Source organism: Camelina sativa, chromosome 11 (assembly GCF_030686135.1).
Source record: "Camelina sativa cultivar CO46 ecotype springtype chromosome 11, ASM3068613v1".
Lineage (NCBI taxonomy): Eukaryota > Viridiplantae > Streptophyta > Magnoliopsida > Brassicales > Brassicaceae > Camelina > Camelina sativa.
The window spans coordinates 34,041,140-34,053,719 of NC_141890.1; the positions used below are offsets into that span (position 1 = coordinate 34,041,140).

Genomic DNA, 12,580 nt, shown 5'->3' on the forward strand with positions numbered 1-12,580 from the left:
CATAAAAGTAGATATGGATCATATATAAAAATACGAAAGACAACAACAAACAATTTTTTTACAATATATGATCAAATATATGATCGATATCTACTATTACATATTTACATTACAACAATTTTTTTTTCGAATACCATTTTTTGTGTTCTACCTTAGTGGTTCACAGTGTGTGTGTTTGTTTGTTTTTGACCGTTTCAAAATAAAATTCAATTATAGTCCATAATGAAGTCCTCCTATTAATGATTGCAAGTAGATTAAAAAAATTTGAACTCAAACTGTTATAATAATTTGAAAAGAAAGAAAGAAAGAAAAGTAAAGAGAAAAAAAAATAAAGAAATGAGAGTTTTTGGTTAATTGTTCCCTCTCGTTCGAACATCAAAAACACACTCTTCCCGTAAAAGTCTCTCTCTCTCTATCGCAGATAGGTAGGTGCTTTGTCTCCTTCTTCGATAACTCCGATCACCTAAAAACTCTTTCCTTTTGTTCAAAGCATCTCTCTTTGATTAAAAGATACCACACATATGACATAACTTAGTTCCTACATTAATTTTGAGGGTATTCTTGCAATTTTTTTACCCCTTCTCCATCGAGTTTCAGATCTGGGATTCAATAATTAGGGCTTTTGATTCTGCATTGTCAATGTCGAATTCGTCAATGTTAAGATCTGAGTATAAATTTTCGATCTTTTGAGGGTTTCGATTGTGTGGGTTATTAGATAGAACAAGATTGGGATAAGAACTTGTGGGTCGTGTGGCAATGATGTGATTTTAGCATAAAAGTGTTTGCTTTTTTTTGAGAAGAAGATGGGATCTGGGCGGAGCAAATCATGTCGAGGCTCGTCTGTGGTGAGAGGAGATGATGATATCGACGTGGCTCAACCTCCTCCGTCTTCTAGTGGTGGTGGTGGAAGCAGGAGAAGATCAAAGAGTCTTTTTTGTGGTCTTCACTCTTCTTGTCTTGCTTCATCTTCTACTTCTCACGACAGTGACGATGATAATAATGCTGACCAGGTCTGGTTTTGATTATTTAATGTAATTTCAATTGCTCTATGAAATTAGGTCATTTCATGAGTCTTTGATTTCTTCAGGTGTGTAATGGATGGATGAGGAAGAGTCATGGAAGTGTTTCACGGCGTAGAATGGAAGCAAGGAATCAAAGAGATGATTCAGATTGCTATGATAAAGAATTGACAGATGAGAAGAAATCTGAAAACGAAAGAATTGAGCTTGATGATGAGTGTGGTGTTGAAGAGGAAGAAGAAGAAGAAGAAGCTAGTGTAAGCAATGTACAGATGAGAAATGTTAGTGGTTCCATTCCAGAATCATCTACTCCAGGTCGTGTCTTTTCGCATTTCAAATTCATTCCTGGTAACATAAGCTCTAGACTTAGCAGAGCTTCAAGCTCAAGATCCTTCAACACTACTTATCCTGTATCTTCTTCGTATCGTCGAGAAGGAGGTATTACTTCACCTTCCGAATCTGCTGTTAGGCTCAATGATAGAGTCGAGTCTCCGAGGATTCCTGTGATTGACAATGTAGTTAGGGATATTGATGCCATGAGATTTGGGGAAGATGGTAGCTTACTACGGTCTCCAGGAGTAGTTAATGGTATGGACACTACCTATGCTGGTCTTCTTGATAGAAGACATGTTGTTCGAGAACCTTCCATTGAGCGGAATGTTAGATTTAGCAGAACTCTAAGTGTTGGAAGACTCCGTGACAGAGTTCTTCGCCGATCTTCACTCTCTGATTTCACATTCCGTGCTTCTCCACATCAGGGAGAAGAAGATACTGATCTCTTCTCTGCTGGAACCGCAGCAGCAGAGGATACTCCTGTAACTTCAACGTCTATACTAAATCGTTCTGCTTCTACAATTCGAAGGACTTTATTTGGCCTTCAAGATCACGAGACACCAGCTCCTCTTGTGAGAGAAGGGAGGTATCAAGGTTTATTAGAACACAGATCAGATTTCCTTGAAAGGAGGAGGAGAATAAGATCGCAGGTTTGAAACTCGTCGATTATCTCTTCCTTAATGTGTCTGATCAACTGAAGAACTAAACTAACCGATATAACTGATTCCACAGGTTCGCGCTCTTCAAAGATTAGGAAGCCGGTTTGAGAATGTCACAGGCCATCATGATAGATCTTGTGTCTTATCAGGTGAAGATCAAGCAGGTCGTCGTTGCACATGCCGTGCCGGTACTACCACACCAGTTACTACGGATGAAACAAATGCAAGAGCTAGCATCTCAAGGATAGTATTGCTAGCTGAAGCTCTCTTCGAGGTAAATACATGTCAATCATTGAGGTTCCCATTAACAGCTTTTTGCCACTCTATTAATCTTTCTCCTGTATCCTAAGGGTTTCAAGTGTATTTTCATTTTAGGTACTTGATGAAATTCATCAGCAATCTGTTGTCTTATCCTCTCAACAACCATCAGTATCATCTATAGGATCTGTTCCTGCACCTAATGACGTTGTGGATTTATTACCGACAAAACTTTATACTAAGTCACAAAGCGAGGATCCGTCACAGTAATGCCTTCTAAATTCTCATAGTTTTATTGTTCTATTGTGGTCCTCAAAAGTGCAGACCTAATGGTCAAACATGTTTTGTCTTGTCCCATTGTAATGTTTAGATGTTACATATGCCTTGTGGAGTATGAAGAAGCAGACACTATAAGGACACTTCCATGTCGTCATGAATTCCACAAAACCTGTGTGGATAAATGGCTCAAGGAGATTCACAGGTATGATGAATGTGAACTTTTCGCTTTTTCGGTGTTCGAGATGATTCTGATGATGCTTTTACGGTGATGCAGAGTATGTCCGTTATGTCGAGGAGATATTTGTAGACATGATCCATCATCTCAACAACATTGATAACAAACAGTCTTACATACATGATGCTTAAAGATTCTGATTCTACTAGAGACCAAGAACAGTCATGGGTTTTTTTGTCTGCAGCTGTATCAAAAATGTTGTGTTTTGCTCGTTGTTTGTAGCTTTACAGTGGAAAGACAAATTCATACTTTTGAAACATGTAAACATATGAACCAAATTGATCCACACATGTAAACTCAGTAAATCCATTGATGATGTTGTACGTTTCATGAGCATCTTTTTTTTGTTTTACTATTGTAATTTATGTCAATGTGGTCACAAGCTAGAAGCTAATATGTTCCCAAACACTTGAACCCTTACCTCGTAAGATTTAATTCTTTACTAAAAAGGTTTTAAAAAACTGCAAAGACATTCAAAAAAAGATTGATGATATAAAATTAGCTTACATGATTGTAGAAGTATTATATTGCAAATAATTCATTTTATTCGAATGTAATAAAAATTGTATTTTTAAATTTCAAGAACAATATTCCAAAGATGAATAAATTTTTTCAATTTTAAAACATCAGTGTATAATAAAATTCTAGTCTTCAGTAGATACTGCAGGACAAGTAGGGTTGCAATTCAGCGATGAACAATCTATGTTCTGAAACGTACTCCTCTCGTAGAACCAATCTCCAACTGCCTTAGCCATTTTCTGAAACAACAAATCCAAAAAATAATGAACAAATAGAAAGATTTATTCTCAAGCTAAATATTCTTCAATAGTATTATTTTGTAAAATAGAATCAAATGATTACCGTATTGGCGACAGTGGGACCTTTATCGCCGGACCAAGTGGCAGCACTTCCACCTTGGCAATGAGCATGGCACGAGTCTAAGAACAATCCGCTTGTTGTTGCTGCTCGAACAGGTGCCAACGCAGCCAACACTTGGTCTCTATATCCTGAGATTTCATTTAAAACCAACAATCGGTTTAGTCAAGAAGACATTAGAACATAGTATTTATTTATTTATTTTTTTTTGGACAAATAAAACATAGTATTTGTTTATTAATTCCGGTTAGACAAAATATACCTTGAACAGTTTGAAGCTGAGCGGCCGTACACTTCTTGAGATCAAGCTTGCAAGTCTTCCACGCTTTGCTTTTATCAACAGAGGTTGGCGCCAAAACGTTCTTGATCTGTCAAGAAAAAAAAATACAAATCCAAATTAATTCTTGATCTCTCTCGGGTCAATAATTCTGCGAAAGAAAATGAATAGCAAGAACAAAATCTAACCTGCCAAGAATCGAAGGCAGCATTGATGACGAAAAGTGGTGTTTGCAAGGCCTTTGCAACGTATTGAGGGAAGAAACACTATAAAAAAAATCAAACATAGCGTTAATATAATATAACGCGCGATCACAAAAAAATGCCTTTGTCAGTAGATTTACCAATTCGGGCTTCATGGTTGAGGTGCAAGAAGCAGGCAGACTCTTTGCAGATCCCTGTATATAGTGATCAAAATTAGCTGTGGGATACATCTAATATACCTAGAGAAAACATGGTCGTAAAAGAGATATATATCTTACGTGGGTCGCTACAACTTTGCCGTAATACGATTGGATGTAAGATCCTCCACTGATATCCTTACTGTTAACCACAAGATTAATAAATGTGTTATTTTGTTTTCTAGTATGCTATTTGAATATGCAATTTTATAAGCGACTCTTTAGAGATTATTGAATGTTACCCGTGGATGAAGTAACCGGCATCAGAAACACATTTGACCTTAGCTGTTTTAGGGAGGATGGACTTGAATTGGTCGCAATGTAAAATCGCAGCCAATGCTCCGGCTGAACAACCCGAAAGTATTGCCTGAAAATTCATGTCACCAAACATTATTAATTCCAACAGCTCAAAATTCAGAAACTAAAATGGATATACATTTTTTGAAATTATGATTTTTTCATACGTTTTGAGCGTTGTTCATTCCCTTAGCCATAAGATCATCGATCACTGCACGCCATACCCTAGCACCGCGGAAGAACAGCTTATTTGCCTGAAAATATTCATGTTCTAATCTTCAAAATTTGGAACTTCAACTAATAGTTCCGTAAGGTAATGGTCTAATGAATTACCGGATCAACAGCTTCAATATCGCCAGTGAAAGATGAACCATCGCAATATCGAACTTTGATTCTATTCCAATTGTAAAAATCTACAAAAATACCCAAATCCAACTCAGTCTCATTGCATAAAAAACATGACAAAACAAACCATTGATTCGTTGAACAAAATGGTAAGAAAGAAGAATTATGAACCTGGATTGGTGCTTTGCTTGCCGCCCAAGATACCAGAGAATCCAAAGTCTTTGTTCATAAGCTTAGAAGAACCCTTCATAGTACTTTTACGTTGTACGCATGTAGCTATATCAGTGCACCATCCTCCTCCCTAAAATTCAAATTAAATATATATATTAATTTCATTATATTTTGCACATAATTTTGGATAATATATATATTTAGTCAAAGGAAAAATAATAGTAAACTAACTTCCATATGAACGATCCAATTGTTCACTCCTGAGCCAGATCCCTTATCGAAATGGTACGCCGGTGCACTACCATCCAAACACACTAGAAAAGATAGAGTAATTAGTTTTTTTTGTCTTCTGTGAAACATAGTATTTACTATTTAGTTATAACAACATAGTTTTATCTACTAAATTGATTTTTTTTAACAAGTCCGCTAGTTAAATTTGGTATGACTTTGCTCCGAAACAAATTAGTAATAAACAAATGTCTGGTTCGAAAATTTTATTATCTTGAAAAAAAAGGAAATAAAGTTTTTTTTATAGAAAAAATTAGATTTTATTCGGACAAAAATGGAAATTATTTTCAGTGACTTTGGGTCGAGAGGAATATTATTGCTTACCAGCTCCTTTGGCCACCGCGGATTCAAGATATGTGATGGGCACAGCTCTAGCTCCGATCACAACCACGGCTAGCACTAAAACACTTGACCACAATTGCTTGAGCCTCGTCATTCTGTAACAAAATAAAATAAATAAGTGAAAAATTAGGTAGAATAATGTAATCCGCAGTAAACATATTGGCTAAAATCCCAAATAATGTAGAGGGGTGGCCTCTAGCAAAAGCTTGAGATAAAAGAGATGTGATAGGATCTTATTCGTACATTTGTAATCTATCTATTTTTGTACAGAAAAAAAATAAGAAACGAAAAGTCGTCAACAAATGGTGTTAAAATAAGGTTTAACTTTGGTTGTTTCTGAATGCACAAAACAGTGTCTCAAAATAATAATTTATTCAATGAAGATTGAATATCACCATTGGTTCATAGGGAGACCAAAAAAGTCGGGGAACAAAAATGACCAGTCCATGTGTGTAGTTAGCTGTACGTAGTAGTATCACTATTTACCTCGATGGTTGTAGTCCACCGAAAGATAATACTATATATTATCAATTTATCATTACTATTTATTAGTCAGGCCTCTAGACACGAACTATTAAATGGATTACTTGCAATATTTAATTAGTAATCTCACGTCCCTATATTTACTTATTAGAACATTTGTATTGAATGCAATTTAGATGGTAGCTCCATGAACCTGTAAACGAATTGAAATATACGAGTATTCGAAAATACCCTTCTCGACCAAACTTAAAAACAGTTAAAGTGACCGCAATTGTCGCCGTCGGGAGGGGCAAAATGAGAATCATGAACATAATGAGTTATACCATTTATATGATTTTAAATTTAAATATAATTTGGTTACAACCAAAAATTGAAAGATGTTTGTAGTACGATATTTGGACCGCCAAATAATTTGGAACAAAAAAAAAAAATCACTTCTTGGACCCAAAAATTTGACAATAAATAGGATTGAAACAATGAACTGCAAGATCTTTCGCATATAAGACGACCTTCAATGTTTTTATAATATTTGGGTAAATCCCATAAACTTACTCACATTTAACAAGTAAGAAGCTCAATAAACATGGAGCAATTTCGAAAACATATCTAAAAAGCTATGGTTGGCTAAGAAAATCTCAGTTTTGCTCAACATAAAAAAACTTAGTTCTTCGTAGATCAACATGGAAAATTTTCTCATCCAAAAGAGAAAATGGAAAGACTGAAAAGCATATATCTAAAAAATTTCTGATAGAAACTTCAATTTTATTGTAAACAAGAAGCTTTACCTTGATAAATTAGCTCTTGAGATTCTTCTTATTCACGTAGAGGAAACAAAAGGTTTTTTCTTTTGGTGAATGTAAAATGTGTAAAAAGAGAGGAGTCTTCGAGAGTAAGGTTTTAGAAGTTGAAAGAAAGCCATTGATGTCTTCTCTGTTATATAGATGGATACAGATAATACCACACATTGAAAGAAAAAAACTTTTCATATTTCTTTTCTTTTTTTCATTAAATAAATATAAAGTTTTTTTTGTTTCTTTCGTGTATTCGCCAGGTCACGAGACATTCAGCGTTAAAGAGTCTCAAGAAACCAACCTTCGTAGTTCGTACTATATGACTATTCAGAATCTTTTAAATTTTGTTTTAATTAATAGTAGTACCAGTTAGCACATTTAATTTTTGTAATATAATTTTATAATATAAATATAGATTATGAATGCAATTTATAAATGGTTCAACATGTTGTAAATTGTATGTATTTTTATTTTTGGGGTTTTATTGTAAATTGTTGTCTAGATTAATTTGGAAATATTTATTTATATCTATTAAAAATAGTCTATGGTAATTATACGGTAATACCGTGGAATACTAGAAAACAATGGACGTTTGATCTTCTTGTAGATGGTCGTTTCTCTACATCACAAATCACAATCTATCCACGTATGGAGAGGAAAAACACATGCAACCACCTACATCTACATCTTTGGTTGGATCAACCAGATCATCTCTTCCATCGACAAAGCAATTCGTTATCGTATGCTCTTTAAAGTGATTTGACTGCAAGTATGACAATTTGCTCTCTTTGACACAAGATGATGGGTGCTGAGGAGCTCTTTTTTTTTTTTTTTTTAATTAACTCTCATTTATGAAATTTTTTTAATTAACTCTCATTTATGAAATTTTTTAAATTCTAAATCAAGTTATTTCACGGAATATTCGTATACATTGAACTTGAACTATTTTTCATAAGAAAAATTTGTTTGTTGCCTAATAAATTATACAAAAAGTACAGAAATGATATCATTAAACATAAAATAAATGATTTAACTGAAGCACCATCGTTTATTTTGTTCTTTACATCATATCCGAAATCCAAATAATCGAGAATATCTAGTAACATCTTGTTAGACCATTTACCTATTTATTTATTCACTGTTCTACCAACCTATCATTTTACCGTTTTGTGGATAACCAACCAAAACAAAAATATGTAACAAAAAAAAACGACGATATACAAACTGAACATGAATTATTATTTTCTTTGTTAGGTTACGACTACGAGACTCGTCGTAACTGTCATTTTCAACGTAGCACTATTAGGTAAGGTATACACGAGTATATGACCTATTATCGAAATCAAAAACTTATATGTCTGGACGGAATCTACGAAACTATTGTACATTTGTACTAACGTCCATATCAGTTCTGCTGAGATGATTTTATTATCTTCAAAATTTAAAATTTGAAACTACATTACATTTAATTTATTTCTGCAAAAGGGAAATAATTCGCCACGTGTAGTGTCGTGTCGGTCCTCCAAATGCACCGAACCAAGTTAATGCGGAATGCCAAAAGTTTATGACCTAATGGTAATTTACTTATATTATTCTGACTTTTTTTGTTTGTCTTCCTCATCTTCATATTGTATTCCAATAACTTGATTAAATGAATCATTAGTTTTAAAACTTTCACCTAAACGGATTTAGATCCCTTCATTATATTATTAAAACAAGTTGGTCGATATTATGGTCCAAGTCAAATCATAGAATAGCTTGTTGTAACTATAATAATCCTTGAACTGGCGGGGGGCAGTTTATTCTTTTTTCTGGTCCGAGGTCTTGGAATTAAAATGCGATTATTAACTTATTTTATTCTATTTAATAATGTACGTTCCAAACAGAAATTTATATTTATTAAAAGAAATCAATTACTTTTTTTTCACTGAAATCATAGTTGTGCTCCTTTCAATATTTTTTAGCTGTTGTTTTATAATAGTTAATGCTCGGTAAAAATATCTATTTTATCTTAATTGTTTTAATGTATTAATCAATAAAAGTTTGATAAATATATTCCCAAAAAAATAGCAAGTTTAATTATTTTGTAAATTTGTATGAAAAAATCGTAAATGACAAGTAATTTAAAACAGGAAGAATAATAAATTGATAATTAATTATCAACAAAATTAATACTAAGGTTTTACTAGTTAATAGAATATCCGAATAAAAATCGTTAAAAAATTCTGAGTGGTACTAAGAGAGTTGTGTACAGTATATTCTTTGTAGACTTGTTAATTATAATCATATGTTATATGTAATTAGATATGAAATAAATCATAATTATGTGTAATAGTTATATCAGAAATATATAATGATAATGTAGTAGATAATAAAACAAAAGCAAATTTTGAATCATAAATAATCTCATTTTGTTTACATAGTAAACGCATTTTATAGACGTCAAAAACAGTTTCATATTGTAGGTGATATAATGAATTGTTTGATGATAAATTTATGATAAAAGAAAATAAAAATTAATTGTTTTAGTTTGGCTGAATAATTTCTGATGGTACCAATTAGATCCTACAAGTTTATAGGTCTATTCGTATTTATTTTAATCCCTTTAGTAGACTACTGCAATAAAAGAAGAAAAATATCTCATATAGAATAATGTCTAGATGTGAAGTGACATTAATACAGTAGCAGAAGGTAAGTCCATTTGTAGAAAACACTATTACATCATGAATTGAGTCCCACTTTCTACGAATATAGGAATTTGGCTAATGAACAGCGAGTTGATTGATGATAAGCGATGGTTGTGGCCCAAAAAAAAAAGAAAAAAGAATAATGTCTAGGTGATAGGTCTATTTACTATAGTTCGTAGTATGAATTTTGATGTACTAGTATATCTAACTAATAAAAAGGAAATGAATTTTGGAAACATCATTTACTAATGATGTAAGAGTGAGTAGGGTCAGTGCCGTGGGACTAGGAAAATGGGATAAGGAAGTGGCCCGGAAGATCTCTGTTACCCACAACTTGCAATTTCAAAATGTTTGTTTTTCTCTAAGGAAAGATTAAATAATTATTTTATGTTTCTTACACCCAAAAACGCGTTTTAATAATATAGCCATGAATGAATGATACAGTTAGCATATGGGTTTTGACTTTTGAGTTATCACGACTTTGTTACATTTATTATTTGAATAATAATATCACATGATATTTCTATTTAAATAATCAGAATATGTGACCAGAACATGTATACTTATCTATATTTTGTGTACCATTTAAATTCTAAATTTTTTTTATTGTATTTTACTGATAAATAATGATTATGTATAATTAATTCTTGTAAACATGAATTTCAATATAGTGGCAAAAGGTTATTCTTATTTCTCAAAATTTGTAGTTCCTTGTTTGTTAAACTAAACTGTTGGGCATGGATTTCACCCTATCTTAACAGGCTTTCCATTTGGTTTATTTATGAAACAGTCAACACAGTTTCTGGAAGCGTTGACCGACCAGACAAAATCACTTAGACCGACGAAGCTTCTAAAAGGACCTGTCGGAAAGTCCAGCCCGTTAAACAACGGTCCGAACAAAGACGACTGCCATTCATACACTAAGGCGGTACCACATCGATCTCGAGACATGGATGTGAAACGTCCCATCAACTATAAATAGAGGACTTCCAAGTGAACAAAGAGGACATCTGGAAGAGGAATCTGGAAAAGGATAGATTCTAGTTCTAAGTGCTAATAGTCTTATTGCGAGAGTACAATATTGTAATTAGTCGATCGGTTTTTCACAGAAAATATTGTAATTCGCCGATCTTTGACAATCTCAATAAAAGTCTTTTGTTTCGCCTTTTTCTCTTATTATTTTTGATCTAGTGCACTCACACGTTCAATATAAACAACAATGTTTTTAATTCAGTTATTTAACGAATTTTAACTAAGGTACAAAATGATTTGCTGGATTTTAGCATGAGAATATTATAAATAAAAAGAATTCTATTAAAAATAGAAATTACCAATTTTTTTTTGGTTACAAAAAGGACTTTACATTAATTTTATTTACAAAAAATGAGGTTTGAATTTTGTATTTTGTGAAGTTGTATGAAGTAAGAAATATAATGTATAGTAGAGAATTACAATCTATCACAAATTTTGTGTCAACAAAAGATCAGTAGTTTTCAATATTTATCCTAAATTCATAATTTTTTTTCTATTATTCGATTAGAACATTTATTATATAACTTTTGTGACTAGTAATAATTGATTTGGTTCCGTTATATAATAGGATGTTTTTAATTTTTTTTTTGTTTTAAAGTATAAAATATTAGTTTTTATACAATTTTTAGATTAAATTTCTATGAATTTTGTTTATAATTGATTGAACTTTTTAAAGTAAACATTTTTTAATCTACATATTTTTAGCTAAAAAATTTTATATTTTGTAACAGAAAATTATCATTTAAAAATCATCTATTAGTGCAAAGAAAAAAAAGCAACAAAATGAAAATCATCATCGACTTAGGTGTTTATTTAACGTAAAAGAAAAAAATTATAAGACAATGAATGTTGGAGATCCTATTTGCGTGTTTCTATTTTTCTTAAATCATCATCGATTTTTTGGGACGATGCCTGTCAACCTTTACTTGACAATTGACAAACACACACTAGCATACATATTTGTCTAATTCATTTATTAACTATACAATTTCACATTTTCATTAGACATTGATGTAATTTTTTTAATAATAAATATATAAAAATTAACATAATCATTATGATGATGGTAAGATCGGTTAAGTAAATTTTTGTTAGAGACTGATGTAAATTTTTTTAATAATAAATCCATAAAAATTAACATAATCATAATGTAACGGTAAGATCGGTTAAGTAAAAAACTAAAGCGAACGCAAAAATGATAACAATTTTAAATCAGTTAAAGAGATGAACAAAAGACAATAAATTTGCATATTTTAGAACGCACGATTAACAATTTTGTTTATTTATGAGCACATTAAAATATCATATCGTTGAATTGCATGGTTATTTTTCAACATGGTATTCTGAAACTAGTATATATATTGTAGTCTTAAACAAAGTTTAATGAAATTCTTCATTGTCACAATAATCCAAAATTTATATCATTACACAACTACAAGTCTACAACTTTTTTTTAAAAAATTTCTACTATATATATATATATAAAAGTTTTTCTTAGAAGGCTTAAAAACCGAAGCCGGCCGCAAACCCAAAAACAACAAAAAACAGCAAATATAACTTATACATGCTAGAACAAAAAACTAGGAAACCACCTACAAATGGCTAAAGGGAGCCCGAGAGTGTAAAGAAAACTCACATGTTCTTAAAAACGCTAAATCAGATAGCCAATATGGATATTTCAGGCTGCACAGCAAGCTGAGCCCTCGCAAGAGGACCAAGAAAAACTCTAATAATCAGTTGGATATCTTATTAAAAGTAGGAGATCTAGTATTAGTTAACAGAGTGAATCCTAAGGTTTCTTTTATTCT

At 32.1% G+C, this 12,580-nt stretch overlaps 2 protein-coding genes across 2 annotated transcripts; one reads left to right on the forward strand and one right to left on the reverse strand.

Annotated features, from left to right (window-relative positions):
- The first annotated feature begins 238 nt into the window (after window positions 1-238).
- LOC104724892 (uncharacterized) lies at window positions 239-3,119 on the forward strand. Its single transcript, XM_010443457.3, has 6 exons — window positions 239-1,010; window positions 1,088-2,002; window positions 2,085-2,285; window positions 2,387-2,535; window positions 2,640-2,750; window positions 2,823-3,119. Exons 1-6 carry the CDS (start codon window positions 804-806, stop codon window positions 2,881-2,883), a joined length of 1,644 nt encoding a protein of 547 aa, XP_010441759.2. The 5' UTR covers window positions 239-803; the 3' UTR covers window positions 2,884-3,119.
- A 189-nt stretch (window positions 3,120-3,308) lies between these two features.
- LOC104771742 (pectin acetylesterase 11) lies at window positions 3,309-7,343 on the reverse strand. Its single transcript, XM_010443458.3, has 13 exons — window positions 7,048-7,343; window positions 5,762-5,874; window positions 5,381-5,463; window positions 5,150-5,279; window positions 4,967-5,046; window positions 4,801-4,887; window positions 4,579-4,703; window positions 4,418-4,478; window positions 4,280-4,333; window positions 4,125-4,202; window positions 3,922-4,027; window positions 3,645-3,790; window positions 3,309-3,541 (listed from the first exon to the last, which is right to left on the reverse strand). The coding sequence occupies exons 2-13, from the start codon at window positions 5,871-5,873 to the stop codon at window positions 3,428-3,430; spliced, it is 1,176 nt and encodes a 391-aa protein (XP_010441760.1). The 5' UTR covers window position 5,874; window positions 7,048-7,343; the 3' UTR covers window positions 3,309-3,427.
- Window positions 7,344-12,580: the final 5,237 nt, after the last annotated feature.